This window comes from Pituophis catenifer, unplaced genomic scaffold, assembly GCF_029215685.1.
Source record: "Pituophis catenifer annectens isolate HBS135680 unplaced genomic scaffold, rPitCat1.0.hap2 SCAF_1, whole genome shotgun sequence".
NCBI lineage: Eukaryota > Metazoa > Chordata > Lepidosauria > Squamata > Colubridae > Pituophis > Pituophis catenifer.
Window position 1 is genome coordinate 34,631,155 of NW_027256881.1, and position 21,116 is coordinate 34,652,270.

The following is a 21,116-nucleotide window of genomic DNA, read 5'->3' on the forward strand; positions in this document are numbered from 1 at the left end:
CACATATTAGTTTTACTATATTTAGATTTTTTAAAAAAAAAATCCACTTCACTTAAATTCACTTATGCACTGGAATCATGAAAAGGGAAACATGGGAGGCTTTTCTGACAAAATCTTTTGAATATTAATCATTGAAATCATGTTTTATGAATACTGTGTATTAAAACCAAGTCTTGTGCTCCTGCAAAGATTTATCCGAGAGAAAATGAGTCACCAAAAAGATAATGTCTAAATAGTTCACAGTATGATTCTAGATAATAGTTCATTCTTAGTTAAAACATTCAACTCTATCTAACCTTATAGTTTGATAGTGAAATTGTTGATATATACCAAAACTGACTTGTTGTTTTTTCCTTTCTCTAACACATACTCATCTTCCAAAAGCAAGTTTTTCCAACAAAAAAGGAACAAACAACTCCTAAGAATTTTTTAAAATAAAATAGCCGTGCATATTCAAATTTCTTTAAATATATGTTAATATTGTTAAAATAGGATACTATATTTGTATCCATGGGTGTGTTACAGGCTAACTATTTTTCAAAGCTGACTTGTGTTATTTCCTCTATATTTTCAATTTTTTGTTATATATCAGTGTCCTAACTACCCCAATTTTGCACTTACAAAAAAAAATACTATGGAATCCACTACATCCTAAAATATATTTTGTATTAGGTATGCATTTTTCATATCAGACTGCTAAATTAGGCAATCAAATACATCTAGGGTTCTGTTTTGTACTGACAAAGCAAAACAAACAGATCCTAATAATACTTGTGAAGCCAACCCAGTGAAAATTTTCTATTCTCTATGCTGGAATGTAAAATGATGGTAACCAAATGTAGAGGTTTTCCCATAAAATTTAATATATAATAAAATTTTAGAATCAATATAGTTATTCTATATTATTTTTTTTGACAAAATATGTAAGAGATTTCAGGCAAATAAATTTGCATACAAAGACATTTCTAGGAGAGAGGGGGGAAATCCATTACATCAGTTATTGGCAAAAAAGAAACGTGAGTTTCAATAAATCTGTGATAACGCTAGATGCCATCCATCCATGAAACCTCAAATTATGCTCCTCCTTCTCCTTCTCCTCTTCCTCTTCCTCTTCATCTATCTTCATCTTCCTAGTATTATACTCACAGGTTCAGGGACTGCTTTTTTTTTATTATGCCTCAAGATTATCCACATTAATTTTTTAAACAGACTAAACTCTAAAAAAGAACACTGAAATAATATGAGATTTGATGATCCAATTAGATTTCATATATTTATTGCCTAAAGCAATGGCACTTAGGGACTATCTTGTCACTATGTTAAATTATGCTTTGTACATGAACATGGATTCAATTCATGTACTAAATTAATGAAACCCTTAAATCATTTCAATAGAGTTGGAGAGAGCATGTGAGGCCCCTCCTCAAGAAGCCTTCCCTGGACCCGGCTGAATTAGCCAACTATCGTCCAGTCTCCAACCTTCGTTTTGTGGCGAAGGTTGTTGAGAGCGTGGTGGCACGACAACTTCCCCGGCACCTGGATGAAGCTATCTATCTAGACCCGTACCAGTCGGGCTTCAGGCAGGGGTACAGCACTGAAACGGCATTGGTCGCGTTGGTGGATGATCTCTGGAGGGCTCGGGACAGGGGCTGCTCCTCTGTCCTAGTCCTATTAGACCTCTCGGCGGCTTTTGATACCATCGATCATGGTATCATGCTGCAGCGGTTGAGGGGGTTAGGAATAGGGGGCACCGTTTTGCGGTGGTTCTCCTCCTTCCTCTCCGACCGCTCGCAGTTTGTGTTGGCAGGGGGACAGAGGTCGACCTCGAGGCATCTCGCATGGGGAGTGCCGCAAGGGTCGGTCCTCTCGCCTCTCCTGTTCAACATTTATGTGAAGCCGCTGGGTGAGATCATCCGTGGTTTCGGGGTGAAGTGTCATCTGTACGCTGACGATACTCAGCTGTACATCTCCACCCCAGACCACCCCAACGATGCCCTTGATGTGATGTCCCGCTGCCTGGAGGCCGTGCGGGCCTGGATGGGGAGGAACAGGCTCAGACTCAACCCCTCCAAGACCGAGTGGCTGTGGCTTCCGGCGCCCCGATATAGTCAGCAGGTGCCATCGCTGACTATTGGGGGTGAATCTTTGCCCCCCACAGAGAGGGCTCGCAATCTGGGTGTCCTCCTGGACGCATGGCTGTCTTTAGAAGAGCACATGACGGCCGTGGCCAGGGGGGCCTTTTATCAGGTTCGCCTGATTCGCCAGTTGCAGCCCTTTCTGGATCGGGACGCCTTGCACACGGTCACTCACGCCCTTGTCGCCTCCCGGTTGGACTATTGTAATGCTCTCTACATGGGGCTCCCCTTGAAGAGCACTCGGAGGCTCCAACTGGTCCAGAATGCGGTCGCGCGGGTGGTTATGGGTGCAACTCGTTGCGCCCACGTGACACCCCTCCTGCGCGAGCTGCACTGGCTCCCAGTGGTCTTCCGGGTGCGATTCAAGGTGTTGGTTACCACCTTTAAAGCGCTCCATGGCATAGGACCCGGGTACCTTCGAGACCGACTTCTGCCACCAATAGCCTCCCACCGACCAGTCCGCTCCCACAGAGAGGGTCTCCTCCGGGTGCCATCAGCCAAGTTATGTCGGCTGGCGACACCCAGGGGGAGGGCCTTCTCTGTGGGAGCCCCAGCCCTGTGGAATGAACTGCCCCCCGAAATACGAAAGATTTCCGACCTCCGGGTGTTTCGCTGCGCTCTGAAGACCCTGTTGTTCCGCCAGGCAGGGCTATTAACATAACGTTTTAAATTGGGGTATTTTAAATTTCTGGGATTTTAATTGGAGCCTAATTATTTAATGATTTTAAATTTTAAATTGTTGTTGTGTTTTTGTGTTTTTAAATAGGCTGTACACCGCCCTGAGTCCTTCGGGAGAAGGGCGGTATAGAAATAAAATTATTATTATTATTATTATTATTATTGTCTTATTTTATTTTTTTTTCTAAAAATCTATGATTGACCATATACATGGAAAGAGGATTTTTTTAGCTAAAAATGTATCTATTCTGTGCATATGACAATTTCTAATGAAATAAATAATAGGTTTAATATGACAGTATGGAGAAAATGAAGCTTGGGGATTTGAGAAAGGGGAATCTGAGATCTTCACTCTTCAACTCAGTCACACTTGTAAAGGTTGTGTTATAGTTTATAATGATTAAAATTTTATGGAGAATACTTGATGTTATATTAACATTGATGAAGCACTTGCTTTCTACATTTTGCATGCCGTTGCCATAGTAACAGCACTATAGAGTGACCCAAATTAATTTTCCACCAGCCAAACTTAGCGCCTTGACAATTTCTCATCTTGTTTTTGGATAAGGAAGCTAGAGTCTATAGATTTATAACAATAAAGAAGAAATAATAATATGCATACACTCATTTTGATTAAGAGAACCCTTTTTCTTAAAAAAAAAAACATTTTAGTGCGTCTTCTTTATCTTTGCAAATGCTTTTTCCCCCCTTGACTGTACAGTAATATGCAAGTCCATTCTTTTCAAGTGTATCTAAAGTTGTATCTAAGTTGACACTACATGTCATTAAATCTCACAATGGGCTTTTTCCATGGAAGCAATTTAGTGAATAATTAGGAAATAAAGAAATGGAATTTTCATACCTGCCCTAATACCTAGATAATTATAAGAGAGAACACAAGGTAGTCATGTGAACACTGAGATTTCATCAACGCTATAATTTCTGGAGAATGCTAACCTGTGGCTCTGTGAATGAACAATCTTTATGGTATTTAAAATATGGTTGAAGTTTTCATAGTAATCTGTACAATCAGTTAAACAATTACATTTAATCAAGAAAAAGTATTTTTTGAAAGAATCTACTTTTTCAATCAATCTATAATTGTTTTCAGTTTATTTTAACTCTGTGGCTCAGCTTTTTGATAACTAGAAGTCTCAAGGCAACTTACTGCATTAAATAAAAGCATGAAAAACATGATTGATAATAAAGTTTCTCCCAATTCAGACTGAAAGTTTATTTAGGAAGAGTTGGAAATTTTTTCTTTAATTAAGGGCCAGTCAGAAACTCTACAATCTAATGATGCTATCCACTGGTTTAGATTTTGGCTGATCCTAATGATGTTTGATATTATTATTTTTTTTAAAAAAAAGAAATTAAAAGAAATTCTAGTGGGTTATTTTTTTTTCTGCACTGGAAAAACAAATACGATGTAAACATAGATATTAACAGTAATACTTAGGTGGACAATTTAAAATGTTGCATAAATCCATTAAAGACAAATGGAAAATTAGTTTATAAACTTCTAAAGGCATTAGTCTTTGTTCTACTCTACAGAAAACATTCTACAGGGGAAAAATTTGGCACAAGACCTTGTGGATATCAAATAAAATTCAGACAGAACAAGTGTGCAAAAGACGTTTTGAGCTAGTGATTTTAATTTGCAAGAAGGAATGGTGAAACACATCTTCATCCTTCTAATGGTAGCCAAATCCAGTCCATATTGTGCCAACTCCTTTTAATTGAGAACATTTTTACATAGAATCCATATTGAAAATAATATTTAGTTCCTGCTGGGCCTGTAAGTTGTTGTGGTTTATTATACATTGTTTTTTTTTTTTTAAAAAAAAATGGTTGCCATTATAGGATTTATATGATAGGTTCAAAATCTTTAAGATTCAAAAAAAAAAATGTTTATCTGAGGCTTTATTGTGCTATGTCCTGTCAGAGGCTGAGAGAAAAGTATGAATTGCATTTGACAGTTAGGATTATATGGAGTTACATAAAAAGCATGAATTGAACTTTTGCAAAAAAGGTGTTAAGCAATTAAAAATTTAATGAATTGCTTCCTTCTTTTTGGCATGAAAAAATGTCTTTATATTCCATAGTTCCAGAAAGCCTCATAAACATATTGTTGACAGTGAAATGTTAATAATGTCAGAAGAAGACAGATTACTAAGTGAGAAGGAACTCTCAAGCATGACCTTTTCAAAAGCTTGTCATGAATGGAGTGGTGCAATACTTTTCATTATGTCCTTCACAGAAATTTATACAAAGACTTTCAAGAAGTTTCCATTGTGATTTAAATATATTTTAAAATGTGCAACAGTGTGAGTTATTTTCTATATACAATATTTTGAGGAGCAAGAGTCATGCTTGTTATTTTCCACCATAAATATATATGACTCATAACTAGTTATTTGGCAATTATGTGGATCCATTTCTGAAAACCTGTATAGCCAACCTTGCTAAGAATATATTGTAGCTTATTATCTCTTAAAGATGTTAAAAAGACCCACTGTGGCCTAGGATGTCAAGATCAAAACTTTTAGAAGACATCCTAAAGTACTGGAGTACAATAAAGTCTAGGTCCATATTTGATATTATTTCATGTACATATAATTAAAATTAAACACTCCCAACACAATAGAAAGTGTCCTTATATCAAGAAAGGCTACTTGGGAAGATTGATTTCCTTCTTTCCTTCCTTCTTTCCTTCCTTGCTTCCTCCCTCCCTCCTTTTCATGTCCAAATCTCTCAATCTCTCCCTTCTCTAGAGAGATTAGTCCTTTGTTTTTTATGGTGGTTTTTCATCTCCACTGTTTGGAGACATCTTCAGTCAGCCATGACTCACCCAGAGGTCCTAATAACTTTAAAACTAATGAAGGTTATGTTCAGATTCTTGTTGCACTGAAAGAAAATCCCTGTTGGATAAGATCAGTAACTAATCTGGTAGCACTTTCTTTTTCTAGGGGAACAGGAATTCAGAGCTTTCCTTCATTGCCCGCCCTACAACCAGTATAGTAGTATTCATGTGTTAGTTTCTATTACAAAGACATCTGCCCTCTAGATATAATAAGCTTTGAACATGCTAGCTAAGAATGATGGAAGATGAAGTTTAAAATGTCTTAAAAGAATTGGATTGAGAAAGTCTCTGATATATTATTATATAGTTGTCATAGATTCTGGGATAACACAATCAGGCAGAACACAGATTTTCTTTCTTTGTTTCTTGTATTATTAGACAAGGCAAAGAAAGTTTTTCACTATATTTTTCAGTTGTCTTTTCTGCTTTAATTCCTGAAATAACTTCCCTCCTCATTTAACCAGTTACTTTTCACTTTCATCCTTTTTCCCCAACTAGTTCCCAAAGAATTGTAAAACCAATATCTGCTACTTTCTAAGTAGCTTAGTGTGTGATATTCCCTAGCAAAGTTTATCCTACCTACATTCACACTATTATCACCACTGCAAGTGACTTCTACCACCATTGAACAACTGGTATTAGAATTGCCACTTTGTGATATTTTCTCTCTATTGTCTTACCTTTTATTAGGCTCCACCCCCAATCTATTGCTGCCTCCCGAGTCCCAGTTGATTGGCTAGAAGGAAAAAAACTGTTTAAACTCTTGCCGCAGGGCTTCAAAGGGCTGCCCTACAGCTGATCAGTGTTAAAAAGCAGTGTGGTGGTAGACCGGGACCTCCAAAAACAAATGAGTAGACCAGTACAGCTCTGCAAGCAGTTAAAAGCCTGGTAGAGCAGTACCTCTGCTAAATCGTAAAGAATTGTCACACGACCATCAAGCCACACCCACAAAATAAACCACGCCCACAGAACCGGTAGTAAAAATTTTTAGAACCCAACCCTGAACAAAACATTTCTTTACACAAAATGAAGACAAAACAAATTGATTCCATCCCTCCCAAATCCATGTCCTTATTTCATATTGTGTACATTTCTTTGATTGTTTCTTGCGCAGATATACAAACACACACAAATAAAACAGCTTTCTTTCAAAGATTGCTGGGGGGAGACATATTGAAGCTCAAGGCCTGAGAGGAAGGATGAGACAAATACTCCATAATCTCAACAAAGCCCCTGAATTTCAAATAGTTATCTTACAGTTTCAAGTACCCTGCAAGTGAGCTAGAAATAAATTGACTGAACTCTCAAAGGCAGACAGAGTTGTAGGATCTAAGAGGTGTGGATATTTCAAATTGGCATAGACTTCTTATATGGAAGTGTCCATAAAGTGTTGTCCATTTCCCCCCCCCCCACACACACACACACCTCCCAGAACATGTGCGAAAATATACACTATATGAAAAGGATAATATTTTTGCTATATTTTTTCAGGAAATTCAGCTACTAAATATCATTGCATCTAGTATTCAGTGAGAACAGGCCTTTGTTAACTTCGATTTAACATAACTTCCTAAGAACTTCCTATTCTTTTTCTGTCCTTGCACAGTCTCCCATCGACCAGTCCGTTCCCACAGAGAGGGTCTCCTCAGGGTGCCATCAGCCAAGTTATGTCGGCTGGCGACACCCAGGGGGAGGGCCTTCTCTGTGGGAGCCCCAACCTTGTGGAATGAACTGCCCCCGGAAATATGTAAGATCTCCGACCTCTGGGTGTTCCGCTGCGCACTGAAGACCCTGTTGTTCCGCCAGGCAGGGCTGTCAATATAATAATTTTAAATTGGGGTATTTTAATTTTTGGGGTTTTAAATCGGCCAAATCTATTTAATTATTTTAATTTTTAATTATTGTTGTGTCTTGTGTTTTTAAATTGGCTGTACACCACCCTGAGTCCTTCGGGAGAAGGGTGGTATAGAAATAAAATAATAATAATAATAATAATAATAATAATAATAATAATAATAATAATAATAATAATAATAATAATAATAATTATTATTATTATTATTATTATTATTATTGTCACAAAAAAATTCTCCATAGCTATTTTAAATTCTTACATTGCAGTAGTCCTTTAGAAACTGAAAAAGTATAAAATAGAATTGTATAAATATAAGGAGATGGAAGTTTACTGGGAAAAGGTATGAAGTACACTTAGTCTTGCAAATGAAAACCATCATTAGTTGATGAAAAGCTCTATTTTTTTGTAATCTTCAATACAGTCTTATTTGTATGGAATGGTACTGTGATAATAATAATAAAGAGTAAACTGGCTCATATTTAAGGTGACCAGACGTCCCGCTTTTGGCGGAACAGTCCCGATTTTTAGCAATTTGTCCCGCGTCCCGCAGCGTTTTAAAAAAGTCCCGATTTTTCATTCAGCCTCCTGAGTCCCAGCTGCCTCCTGAGTCCCAGCTGACGGCTAGAGGGAAAAAAACTGTTTAAACTCTTGCCGTGGGGCTTCAAAGGACCGCCCTACAGGTGATCATTGTAAAGAGTTCCTGGAGCAGATTTTTTTCCCCCTAGCTATGCTGAAGAAGCGAAAGCGAAAGCAGGGTCTTTGCTGCAACGTGACAAAATGAGGCAGAGAGAGATTTCTTTTTCTTTTTCCTCACCAAAAAAGGTAGGTGCAAAACTGCAAACAATGGGAAATTTAGGAGGAGAGTTCAAGATTTTAAAACACAAAAGAAAAAAAAGCTCTATTTAACTAGGGAATTGTAATAATTGAGATACTATTAATTGTATATTGTGTTGAAAGCAGAAATGGTTAAGTTGTGGTTTGGAGGAATATATGGGGGAAATTATTTGGTTTATTATTATTGGTAAATATAATTAATTGATTTGTAAGAAATTGGATTGCATGGAAATAATTGGAATATTCATGTTCATATTAATATACAAAAAAGATAGTTATATAACTAATTGATTTATATTAAAATGTTGAATTTGTATTAAACAACTGTATTACATAATTGCATAATTAACCAATGTGAGGATGGATATAAAAATAGATGACAATGGGAAGGGTATAATATAGAATAGAAGGGAAAAATTGAATTTGATTAAGATTAGAGATGAGGATGAAGGGTAATATTGTTTTTTAAAAAAAGATAGATGAGGAATAAATATGGCAAAAAGGAAATATAGAAATTGTAAATTTAATTGAAATGACTAAACACTGTTTAAATTTGTGAACCAGCCAAATATTCTGTTCAAAGAAAATACATTGTATGTTCGTATGTGTGTTTCTAATTATTGTTATTTATTCATATTTGTTCTCTTTTATTCTTTAAAGTTTAACAATTCATTCTTTATCTTAATATCTTTATATTTGTTTGGGGTTGGCTTTCTTCCCTTTCATCTTTTTTATTGTACAGCAATCTTTCTCCTCAAACCTACCACCTCTCCCTTTTCTTTCCTTCTTACTTTCTCTTCCCCCCACCCTCTTCTTCTCCTCCCTACTTCCTCTTCCTTTCTCCTTCTCCTCCTCTCTTCCTCCCTCTCTTACCCTCACTCCTACTCTAATTTCTCTTCCCTTCCTACATCCTCTCTATTGCTGTATCCTTTTATGCATATGGACTACTCAGAGGGCTGAAAAGTTATTTTTGACTGGTCCTCGCACTTTTGACCAGCCCTCGAACTTACGACTGTCCTCACATTTTACATTTTTGCCCTATCTTGTCATCATGGCGAAGAGAAGCAGTTGTGAAATGAATGACATGGTTGTTAAGAATGCTGCACGGGCATAAATGTGAGGATGGTCATAAGTGTGAGGACCAGTCAAAAGTGCGAGGACCTGTCAGAAATGACTTTTTTCAGCCCTCTGAGTAGTCCCTATACACATAGCCATGGCCACCCGGTCACATGACCAGCTAGCCACGCCCACCCAGTCACATGACCTCCAAGCCACGCCCACAAAATAAGCCATGCCTACAATGGTGTCCCTCTTTACCAATGTTAAAATCTGGTCACCTTACTCATATTCCTAGTTTTAGTTTTGTTAAAGTAGTGCACACAATATGGAATAAAACTAGTTCTGGCTCCTAGAATCATAGAGCTGAAAGAGGTCATTTAAATCATGATCAGTGTTTGTCTCCAAACAGGCAGTCTTCTAGTCACAAATTATTTTTTATTCCAAAATAAAAGAACAAGGAATTCTGCAAGCCATTGGAGAGTTAACCTCTATCCAGTGATAACATTTATGCTCTATTTTGGGAGGGTGGGGGGTATTTTATTTTAATGTCCAAAAGTTGCATTCCCTTAATAGTATTTTTAGTATCTTTTTAATATAATTTTAAATGTAAAGACCACATTCCCACCTAGCAGGAAGAGCTTGCTGGCTGTTAGAAAGGAAAAAAGCCCAGAATCGAGTGGATGTGATTCTACTGAGCTGGGGCTGCAGAAAAACTTTGGTTACATAGGGAAAACCTGGCTAGAGGAAAAACACACATAAACCCTACGAAGAAGTAAGAAAATAGATACTATACCTTTACAGGGAGGATACATAAGATGTGGGTGTGGCCTACTGATGAAAGCAAACGAGCTAGAAATAGATCTATATAGGTCTCCCACCTATCAGGAAGAGCTTGCTGGCTGCTAGAAAGGAAAAAAAGCCCAGAATCGAGTGGATGTGATTCTACTGAGCTGGGGCTGCAGAAAAACCTTGGTTACTTAGGGAAAACCTGGCTAGAGGAAAAACATCTATCTATCTATCTATCTATCTATCTATCTATCTATCTATCTATCTATCTATCTATCTATCTAGTGTTTTATATGAAATTTAAAATAATAAGAATGCTTTTCTATTGGGGCAATTTTAGTCTCTTGAAAGATAAATTTAATTATATGTACAGTCCATGGGTGTTTCATTTTATCAGCATGGGATGTGAATTTTCAACATATTTGCAATATAGCCCAGAACACACTTAAATATCCATACTGAATCCTAAAGGGACTATTTTCAGCAGTGCTGTATTGCTCCAAAAATATGTCTCACATGTAAATATTTCTAAAGTAGGTTAACAAGATCTTTTTTATTACTGTGGAAGTAGGCCACAGATACAATCATTGCAGTAACCTTGGGTTTATTGGTCATGAACTCATTTGATGGTCCTGGAAAGGAACAAAAATCTAAATTCTGGTTCTCTGTACATAAAACAATAGTGGAAAAGTAACAATAAGCAATGCTAGAATAATACGAAGTTGTAATAAGTTGGGATTGACTCTAGATGGTGGAAGAAGATACTATATAGATAGTGTTCAAGGTATGACAGATCACTTAACATGCACATTTTTTTAATGATTTGGTGGGAAGATAAGGAATGGAGGCTTGTTAGTTGAGCTGTTTCATTTCGTGACTGTGCAACATGCGACTGTAATGGTCAGTTTCCATTATGGACATACTGTATCTCAAGGACTATCTGTAAGCTATTTCCTCAACACTTGAATGAAATAATGACTTCAACTTTCATCTCTCAGCTTCTTCAAATATGGTGAAACATTTTTTCCACATAAAGTATTTGTTATAAAGTGAAAAACACTCTGTAAAATTTATTTTAAAGATCAGCTTCTGCAACAGCAGTACATGTGCATTTTAGTTATATGTTATTATTGATTTCAATTAGGTTTTTAAAAGCCATTTATCATCTCCCTCAGACACACTCACTTCTATGGTTATATCTTCTAAAACTTTCTCTCCAAGACCTCAAAAGATTTGCAAATACAGAAGGCAACTTTCACTGAACCTCTCTTGGCTTGTAAATCATGTTCATGCCATTTTTAAAGAAAATTGTTTGCTTTCCAAAAATCTACTTTTGTTGTATGTATGCCAAGAATGAAATATAGTACAGCAATTTTTAGTGCTTTTCAGAGTAGGAATTGAAAATCAGATGATACCACACTATATAGAGATAATTAAATCAAATAAGTTTGGACTTTTACCCAAATTCATTATTTCCCAAATTATTTATCTATCTATCTATCTATCTATCTATCTATCTATCTATCTATCTATCTATCTATCTATCTATCTATTCTCAAGTGTGGATGCCCTAATCTAATTCTTAGCATAAATTATTTGGATTTTGTGAGCCAATACTGTTTGTTTTGTTGTTTGTTTTTAACCCTTTTATGCTATCTAGAGCTATTGTTATGATGGATGGCCATATAGATTATATAAATAAATAAATAAAATAAAATTAATTTGCAATTCCACAGAGATCGATTTTCATTAAAATTAATTAATGGAGCATACAAGCAGTTAGGCTGTGACACCCAGATGTTATTTATTATGTTGTTACATTTTATTGTTTTGATACAATAATATTTATACAGTATTAATTAAAGATACAAAATTGAACCACATTCTGTTGTCCAGATAACTTACACTGTCAAAAATAAAGAAAGAATAAATAAGTATTCTATCATAAGTATCATAAGTATAAGTATTACATCAATATTAATTATAATTAATAATTAATAAGACAAGATAAGATTGTTTGATTTTTTCATCCTCATTAGAACTGAATATAATATCAGAGGAAAAAAACATGCTGCAGATTATATTCAAGTATTTCTTATACAAAAAAGTTTTCAATCTTGAGCTAATTACTCCGCAATATATAATGTTAATAAGAGAGGAAAAAATAGATAAGCAAAGGAAATTATGTCCTGGATATATGTATGGGAACTGTTCTTGCTTAAATTTGATTAAAATTTCTAGTGTGTGTGTAGATAGACAGCCAGGCAGGCAGACACAGGCAGACATGTATTCACTGTTAATTTTGCTATTGCTGCATATTCTCAAACTTTAAGTTCCCAGTCACACACTGTTAACATTCTATCTTTCTTCCAGTGTTAAGCAAAATTTATTCTCATTGCTGTAAGCATTGATTGACCGATTATGTGCCATCAAGTTGCTTTTGAATTTTAATGACCACATAGGTAGATTTTCTCCATGAACTGTAAGCATATATCTTATTGTTTTAATGTTTCTTGTTGATTTTTTTCTGACAATATACCTAGTAAGAAAACTTGTGGTTTCATTTCAAATTTAAATTCAACAATTTTCTGCATCATACAATGTATATCTTTCTAGTATGTTGGATTTTTTTAAAAAGTTTACATGTGATAAAACATTCCTTCTGTTTCATTACATTTTCCAACATTTATTATTCTATCATTTGTCCATCTTAGATATTATTGACAGATTTGTATACCACCTGTAGTCAGAGGTGGGCTGCTGCTGGTTCAGACTGGTTCAGACGAACCAGTTGTTAAGATTCTGCATAGTTTGGCGAATCGGCAAATCGCACCACTGGCTGGCCCCTCCCCTCCCCGCCCCCCCACTCACTCCTTATTGTGCCTTGCTTGCCTTGGCTGATGCCTAGAGTCATGCCCACCGCCCCCGGCATAGCTGCTGCTGCTCTCTGGTTCCCTTGCTTGCCTGCATCCCAGCTGATCTCTGCCTCATGAGCCTTCTTTGCTGATCTCGCTCCTCGCCCAGCTGCCTACCATGTGGCCACTCTTCACCTAGCCTGAGAAGGTAAGGCCAATGGCAGGGGAGGGGGCCTGCAGGTGAGGGGGGACACAGTGAAGCTCAGCCTTCTTTCGGGCCTGACTCTGGGAGGGAGGCCCAAGAGAAAGTGCCTGATCTGGGCACACAGCACCCCAGGGTGGTGCTCTCCCCCTGTGGATCACTTGCCCGCTGCTCAGAAGTGGCCAGTCACCCTGTCGTGGGTTGAATGTGGGACCCAATGTGGAGGGAAAGCTGAGTGGGTGGCAGCCAAGAGCTGGGCCCAAAAGGAGGCCAACTGGTCAAGCCTTGCCATGTTGCCCCCAAGGTGGGCCTTCAGCCAAACAGGCAGGTCTGGAGTGGGTCTCCCTCCTGTGGTATGCTGCTTTCTGCATTTAATTTTGGAGCTGCCCAGGCTAGGGCAGCCTGAAGCATCCAAGCCCGGAGGCACCCCCTCCCCCCAAGTTGTGATCCCTGCCAGCACCATGCAAGCCAGCCAGCCTGGCCCAAGCCTGCCACGGCCCAGTCCCCAGGGACCGCGAGTGAAGGACTGATCGCCTTCCATCAGCCGGCCCTTGCCCGCCCACCCAGTCAGGTGAACACTTGTGTTGCAGCCAATCTAGCCAAGCTAGATAGGCAAGTGGCCTGCAAACTCCATTGTCTTCCAAGGAGCCTGGCCGAAATTTCACACGCTGAGGCACCAGGATTCCTGATGATGGGATGGGGTTCTTCAGGCACTTAGCTTGGCCACCTATTAGTTCCAGCCCCACACTCTCATCCACCCTCAGTGAGTGGATGCAAAAGTTTGGCCAGGCTCCTCAAGAGACAGTTTTCAGGAGGCCGATCTAGGGGCTGGCTACAACACAAACGTTCATTCTTGGCTTTGAGATTCCTAGCTGCAATGGGCAGCAAAGCTAGGTTCATCCCCCTGATCCAGCAGTTGGAAAAGGGGGCGGAGAGAAACAGTCCCATTGCCAAGGTATGCTCAGATCAGAGGGGGAAAAGAAATTCCAACTTCAGCCTCCTGGTGTGGCTCAGGGCTTTGGACAAAGGCTGGAGGGAAGGGCCTCTGGCTTCCTCGCGCATTCTCCCTCCCCAATCTAGCTTGATGCACATTGCCCTTTCCAAGCCCACTGTCAGTGAATCTAGGTGCTGGTGAGGGCTGGCTTTTTGCATAGCTTTGTCTAGCTACAAGGGGGAAATGGATGGAGGCCTGGGGAGGAAGCCATTTTCCCCCCGACAGCTGGACAAAGCTATGCAAAAATCCAGCCCTCACCGGCACCAAACTTCACTGACAACAGGCTTGCAAAAGGCAATGTGGCTCCACCTGCAGTCAAGCTAGACTGGGGAAGGGAAGCACGAATGAGCACTGAGGATACCGCTGGAGGAGGGAAGCCAGGCAAAGGGGCGAGTGAAGGCATCCACAGCATGATGTAGCACATGCATTTTCCCTCCCTTCTTTTGGAGGGCTCTGACTGGCTTCCCTCTGGCTTCTCTGCCTCTCCTCTCACCCCATTAGCCTGCCTGCCAGCAGGAGGTGAGTGGGTGGGCTTTATTGTGTTCCAGGCATTTCCCACCCAAATGGCACCCTGCATTTGCAATGGGGGGTATTTGGTGAAGGAAGCAGGGGAATGGGGTGTGGCAGAGGAGCTGCTTTCAAGCCATTGGTTTTTGCAAGGTCGAGCTGGGGTGCTGGGCTAGCAGCAGAACTTCTGTGCCCTGGATGGACCTGCCCACGCCACCCATAAATGTATATCTGCCAGCAGCAGATGGTTTGTACAAAATGAGAGGCTTTGCCTACCCTGGGCAGTAGAGCCGCATCTCTCATTAGTGCTGAGAGGCTGAGGAGAAGGCATTGTGTGCCTGCCAAAAAGTCTTTCTGACAGCCTCACCTGTAGCAGAGATGAGAATGTTAACTGCCTCTAGCCCCTAATTCTCCTGAAGAATTGCCAAATGAGGAACAGCACTGGCAGACTTTCTAAGCCTAAAGCAGAGAGGGAGGGAAGGAGGGAGGGTGGGTGGGTGGGAGAGAGATATCCAATCCAAACTTCTGTGTGTGTGAGTGAGAAAGAGAGAGAGAGAGAGACAGAGAGAGACAGAGGGGGGAGGAAGGGAGAGAGAGATGTGGCTTCTTGTGCATTTTGGAGAGAAACACTAAAAGGGCAATCCGCTTGGGATTAAATTCCAAATGAAATTGGGTCTTCAGGGTAAAGAGACATGAAGAACTTTCAACTGCAGGTTTCTAAAAAATCTTATTAAAAGGAATGTCTAGAGGCAGCTCTTTAACTCATTAGTCCAGAGGGAGCAAAAGAGGATCCCAGTGATGGTCTTAGCTATTTAGCTCAGGAATAACAGAATAATAGAGTTGAAAGTCTAGAGGCTGGAGGTCTAGTCCAACCCCCTGCACAGGCAGGAAAACTGAGGATGCCAAATCTGAGTGGAGGGCCTGGGAAAGGTGTCACAATAATACTTAGAGGGGATCTTGAAGAGAACCCTATATACCATTTCAGAGAAATGGCTATCCAGTCTCTTCTTTAAAACCTCCGGTGTTGGAGCACCTAGAACTTTTGGAGACAAACAGTTTCACTGGTTAATTGTTCTCACTGTCAGGAAATTTTTCCTTAGTTTTAGGTTCATTTTCCACCCATTGCTTCTTGTTTTGCCTTCTGCTGCTTTGGAAATACATTGCCCCCTCTTCTTTGTGGCAGCCCCTCAAAACCTTGTTTTGTGACCTGCCTATCACACTCTTGGGGAAGCATGTGAGCCATTTCTTCCTTTCAGTGGTCCATGAAAGTACATCTATAGTATGTAGATGTGAAATGCACTGTTCTATCTGGCTTGGGCAAACTGGTAGCGCCAGTGGCAGGAGGCTTCGCCCACCTACCCGGACGTCATCACATCCATTTTTGATCCTCTGCGCAAGTGCAGAAGGCTCTGTGCATGCGTGGAGGTGCATGCACACTCATATTTGCAAACCGGTAGCGAAGGTAAGTGGATTTCACCCCTGATGTAGATACAGATTATAAAGTTGAAAAAAGGTGAACAACATTTTTACAGAACTATAGATACATTGAGGCCAGGCATGACAAGGGAGGGGAGAGGTTGGGCAAAGCACCCCTTGACATGAGTGATGTCAAGTTGGCCATGCCCATCCAGTCACATGCCCACCCAGCCACGCCCACCCAGCCATGCCCACCCAGCCAGTCATTAGGGCAGAGAACTGGTTATTAAAAAATTTGCAGCCCACCACTGCCGGTAGAACATTTTAAAACTAATTTTGCTTTATATTACATCCTGGTTGCATAGATTTAGTCCACAATTCTTCTCATTGTTGTCTTCTAACTGTTCCTTTAATTTTTTATCCCTTTTGTCATATACTGTAGTTTTTGTTTGTTATGTCTCTATAGCATATCTAAATAGACATTTATATATGTGCCCAACAGGTGGTATTGATTTTGTATGGGTATTTCAAATTCTGCTTTTTCCAATAGTATTCCAAGAAATATTATTTCTAGATATAAATAATACTACCCACTCAGCTAGATAATTTTCCTTTTCTCACAGTCTTAGAATTATTGATCTTTCTTAGTGTAAATTGGTGTCGGCCTTCCCAGGATCACAAATGAGTTATTACCAATCTCAAAGGGTTCAGAAATGGAGACTGCAAGAAATGAAGTGAGGTGTAAATATTTAGGCATAAATGTAACATGATTGCAGATCTTAATAGATTCTGGTACCATTATTAACTTCATAGACTCACTAATCACAAGCAAATAAGACTTGCCCAGTCAGCTTGTAGAAACCGATGTGAAGATAGAACAACAATGGCAACTTGACTTAGTCTAACCCTTAATCCACTTCAGAAGGTACATTTTCCTATTGTTCTATGAATAGATTGGCTTCAAACTCAAAAATTGAGATATCCATTAATACCATGGAAGCATTATATTTGAATCCTAAGCCTGCAAAACTATCTCCTCTGTTTGCCACAACTCAGCAGGATATTCTCCTTATTGCACTTGTCATAAATGCTGACTCCTTCCCTCCTCTATACTATAACTGCATGGATATATTGTATTCCCGAGCCTCTGATTTCAGCAAAATATTTATGTCCCATATCTGTGATTGAATTGGCCTGCCTAAAGGAGTTTATTAGTGGTAATTTGCAAAAGGGTCTCATCTATTCATCATCATTAGGATGTGCCCTAATCTTTTTTTAAAGAAATAAAACCCTGTTCTTTCAGAATCAAGATAATGGACTTTTGAATTCTGTAACAATTAGAGAGAGAAAAAAAATTTTCATCTCAGAACTATCAGAATAATTACAGAAGGCACACATTTTCATCACCAAGTTGGGTTTTAGAGGAATCTACAATCTGAATCTTGTGAAGGAGGGACATAGATATTAACTGTCTGTTGCGGATCATTTAAACACAGAGTAATAAACTCTCAAGCTCTTGACAACCAACTTTAACACAAAATACGATTCTTTCAGAGTTACTTTTAACAAGATTTTAAAAACAGAATGGACTAAAACTACAATAATCTTAGCAACTACATGACTCTTACTTTACAACCTGGTTTTTTTCTTACAAGGCAGGTTTTTTTTACAAGCAGCCTCTATATGAAGTGGCAGGAGGCTCTTCTCTTAAATAGCTTGAGAGTTATATTCAGGTGACCCGAATCAATTAGCAAATCTATAATATTCATGCAATTAATTTAATTTAATTTAATTAATTCAATTTATATGCCACCCCTCTCCAAAGATTTAGGGCAGCTCACAATACATTTAAAAAAAAACATTATAAAAAAACATTTAAAAATTAAAAACATTAAAAACATTAAAAACTCATTCACACCATTCATGGCCGGATCTCACCAGATCACAAGAGCGAGAACATCGGCCCCAGGCCTGCTGGAAAAGCCAAGTCTTCACCGCTTTTCGGAAGGCCAATAGGGTGGAGATGGTCTGGACCTCAGGAGGTAACTGGTTCCAGAGAGCTGTGGCCGCCACAAAGAAGGCCGTCCCCCACGGGCCCATCAGCCGGCATTGTTTAGTTGACGGGACCCAGAGGAGACCAACTCTGTGGGATCTTACCGGTCGCTGGGAGCTATGCGGCAGAAGGTGGTCTTGAAGATAACCTGGCCCTGAGCCATGTAGGGCTTTAAAGGTAATAACCAACACCTTGAATTGTCACCGGAGACCAATAGGGAGCCAGTGCAGCTCATGGAGAATTGGTGTAATGTGGGTATACTTAGGTGCACCCACGACAGCTTGCACAGCTGCGTTCTGGACTAACTGTAGTCTCCGAACACTTTTCAAGGGTTCAATAATCAATATTAATTATATTTTCACAATCTGTTGAATGGGTTTTTAATAACTTACTTGAATACTTTCTTAATTTTCTTTGAAGATCAGAAAGCCCACACTGAACAAACTTAAATTGTACTTGAATGACTAGCAAGGTAGATAATATGCTAAATTGGGGGTGGGAGTGCCACTTTCTATTTATACGGGCTACCATATTTCAGTAGAAGGGCACCAGGTGTACTTTCTGAAGTGGAATCTATTATGTCTTAAGACTCCCTAAACATATATACTTTGCTTCCCAATCTTTGCCAATTTCTATTGCAATTTCTGTTATTTTTTCTGGATTTATCAAGATGCTGATGTATTTTACTCTTTAAGTGAGATTCCAAGGTTTCATTTTACTCAAACAGACTTTCATTTCTTGGCTGTTCTCCATCACCTGATTCTCCCTTGTTATTCAAACTGGCACTTCTGATTTTATTCGGAAGAAGGCCTTTTATGGTACATATTTGAATTTGAAGACAGACTGATCCCTTGTGCATTATTTTCCAGGCATCTTTTACTAAAAGACTGGAAGTATGATTTTTTAAAAATAAAGACCTATTGGCTATAAAGGAAGCCTTAAAACAATGGCTTTATTTCCTGGAACAACAAAAAAAATATTCTGCTGATGTACTTGCAGAATTCCCATAGGTTTATTTAATACCAGGTCAGAAGGGCACAATTCTTTCCTCATTTAAATTTTAAGTATTCCTTATATCCCTAGCTTGCAGAATAAACAGGCTGATGCCTTGTCTCACCATCCAAAACATTGTATGCCCTATAGTACCCTTCACCATTCCATCTTGTATTCTCCCTCATTTCTTTTACCTTTTGTGAACTAGAACGTGTGTTGGCTTTCCTGCATTCATTTCACATGTTGTCAGAACAGATTCCAAAGCAAATAGCTCATGAACTGGAATAATGTATATGACATTGTGTGGCTGAAGTGCTAAAAGCACTCTTCTTTAATTGCTCACTCAGAGCACACTTCCTTGCTAAAGAGGTGCTAAAAGTGCTTGCAAGGCTTTCTGTTTCAGTGTCCATGTCACCAGTTTTGTTTTGCCAAAGAAGTCAATGCTTACTTTCAAATTTAATGTTACCTCTCTGAGATGTCATGGCTCATGCACCTGTTAAGTCAGTTGTAAGTTTATAGTACTTATGCATAATGTATAGTTATTTAATTGTATAACTTCTTTCTGATAAGTGTCCCCAGTAATGTAATCAAACAGCTAACCCTGTTTGCTGTGGCATAGGAATTTGCCTCTGTTATATTGTTATAATTAGACTATTTCTACAAAATGTGTGAGAGGTCCATAAGGCAGCTATTAAGCAGGTTTGATTAGAAGGTGGATGTTAGAATCTTTCTATAAGTTTTGAATTTATTTTTAGGGTAAGCATAGGTAGGGTCTCACTAACTTCACATTAGACAATCAAAACCAACTGTTCGTACAGTCTGTTTCTTGGGAGGTACCAAAATCTTGGAGCCTAAATCTTTGGCTGAAAATATTGAAAATAATTCCACATAACCTAACTTTAAGAATAATTTTTAATAAGTCATTTTGGTATTAGAATATAATAGAATAACAGAGTTGGAAGGGGGCTTGGAGGTCTTCTAGTCCAAACCCCTGCCCAGGCAGGAAATCCTACACCACTTCAGACAAATGGTTATCCAACATCTTCTTAAAAATTTCCAGTGTTGGAGCATTCACAACTTCTGGAGGCAAGTTGTTCCACTTATTAATTGTTCTGTCAGGAAATTTCTCCTTAGTTCTAAGTTGCTTCTCTCCTTGATTAGTTTCCACCCATTGCTTCTTGTTGTACCCTCAGGTGCTTTGGAGAATAGACAGAATTTTCTGTCACAATTTCATGTTTCTTTTGTGCCAAATAATTTCCCTGGTGCTTCATGTACCAATTTTTGAATATCATTGATGTGCAGCGACTTGCAATATATATATTTTTAATGGCTATTATCTCTTTATGGTCAAGTTCTGGGCATTCTATCTCATATGTAGAAATAAACTGGATAAGTTTAGGGTATTTTCTTTTTTTTAATATTTTTATTTTCTTTTATAATATATATAAATTCCATTTTTAGTTAAACAGTATGTTGTCTGGATACAGATATTTATAGGAAATAATAAGTTTGGGGTATTTTCAAAGAACTGAATAGACAGAGGGACAACTTTTGTTTTAAAAATTCTTAGATGAGCCCTTATAAAGCAGAACATTACACTAGTGAAATCCTTTCTGAAAATAAACATATTTCCCCATAATATGATACTCCATTTACAGGATAGGAAAGCCGTAGCAACTCTAGACATACATCAGTAATTTCATTCAGTTGACAATTATTCCCATCACCCTAGTTAATTTAATATATGTCCTGTCTTGGATGATGTAGATTCAAGGACATTTAAACAAGATTTCAGACTTTATTTCCTAGAGTTGAGAGAAAGTGACTGTCACAAGTTCACCCAGCTGGCTTTGTCCCTAATTTGAGACTAAAACTCATGTTTTCCT

At 38.7% G+C, this 21,116-nt stretch overlaps 1 protein-coding gene across 19 annotated transcripts in view; it reads left to right on the forward strand.

The window, feature by feature from the left end:
• NRXN1 (neurexin 1) overlaps nt 1-21,116 on the forward strand; it is a 952,284-nt gene that overhangs the window by 196,315 nt on the left and 734,853 nt on the right. The window contains exon 5 of one of the 19 annotated variants that reach the window (XM_070932260.1): nt 15,682-15,700. The exons of the other annotated variants lie outside the window; for them this stretch is intronic. Coding sequence (XP_070788361.1) covers nt 15,682-15,700 — 19 coding nt within the window. The remainder of the gene's footprint in view (nt 1-15,681; nt 15,701-21,116) is intronic. 19 annotated transcript variants of the gene reach the window in all.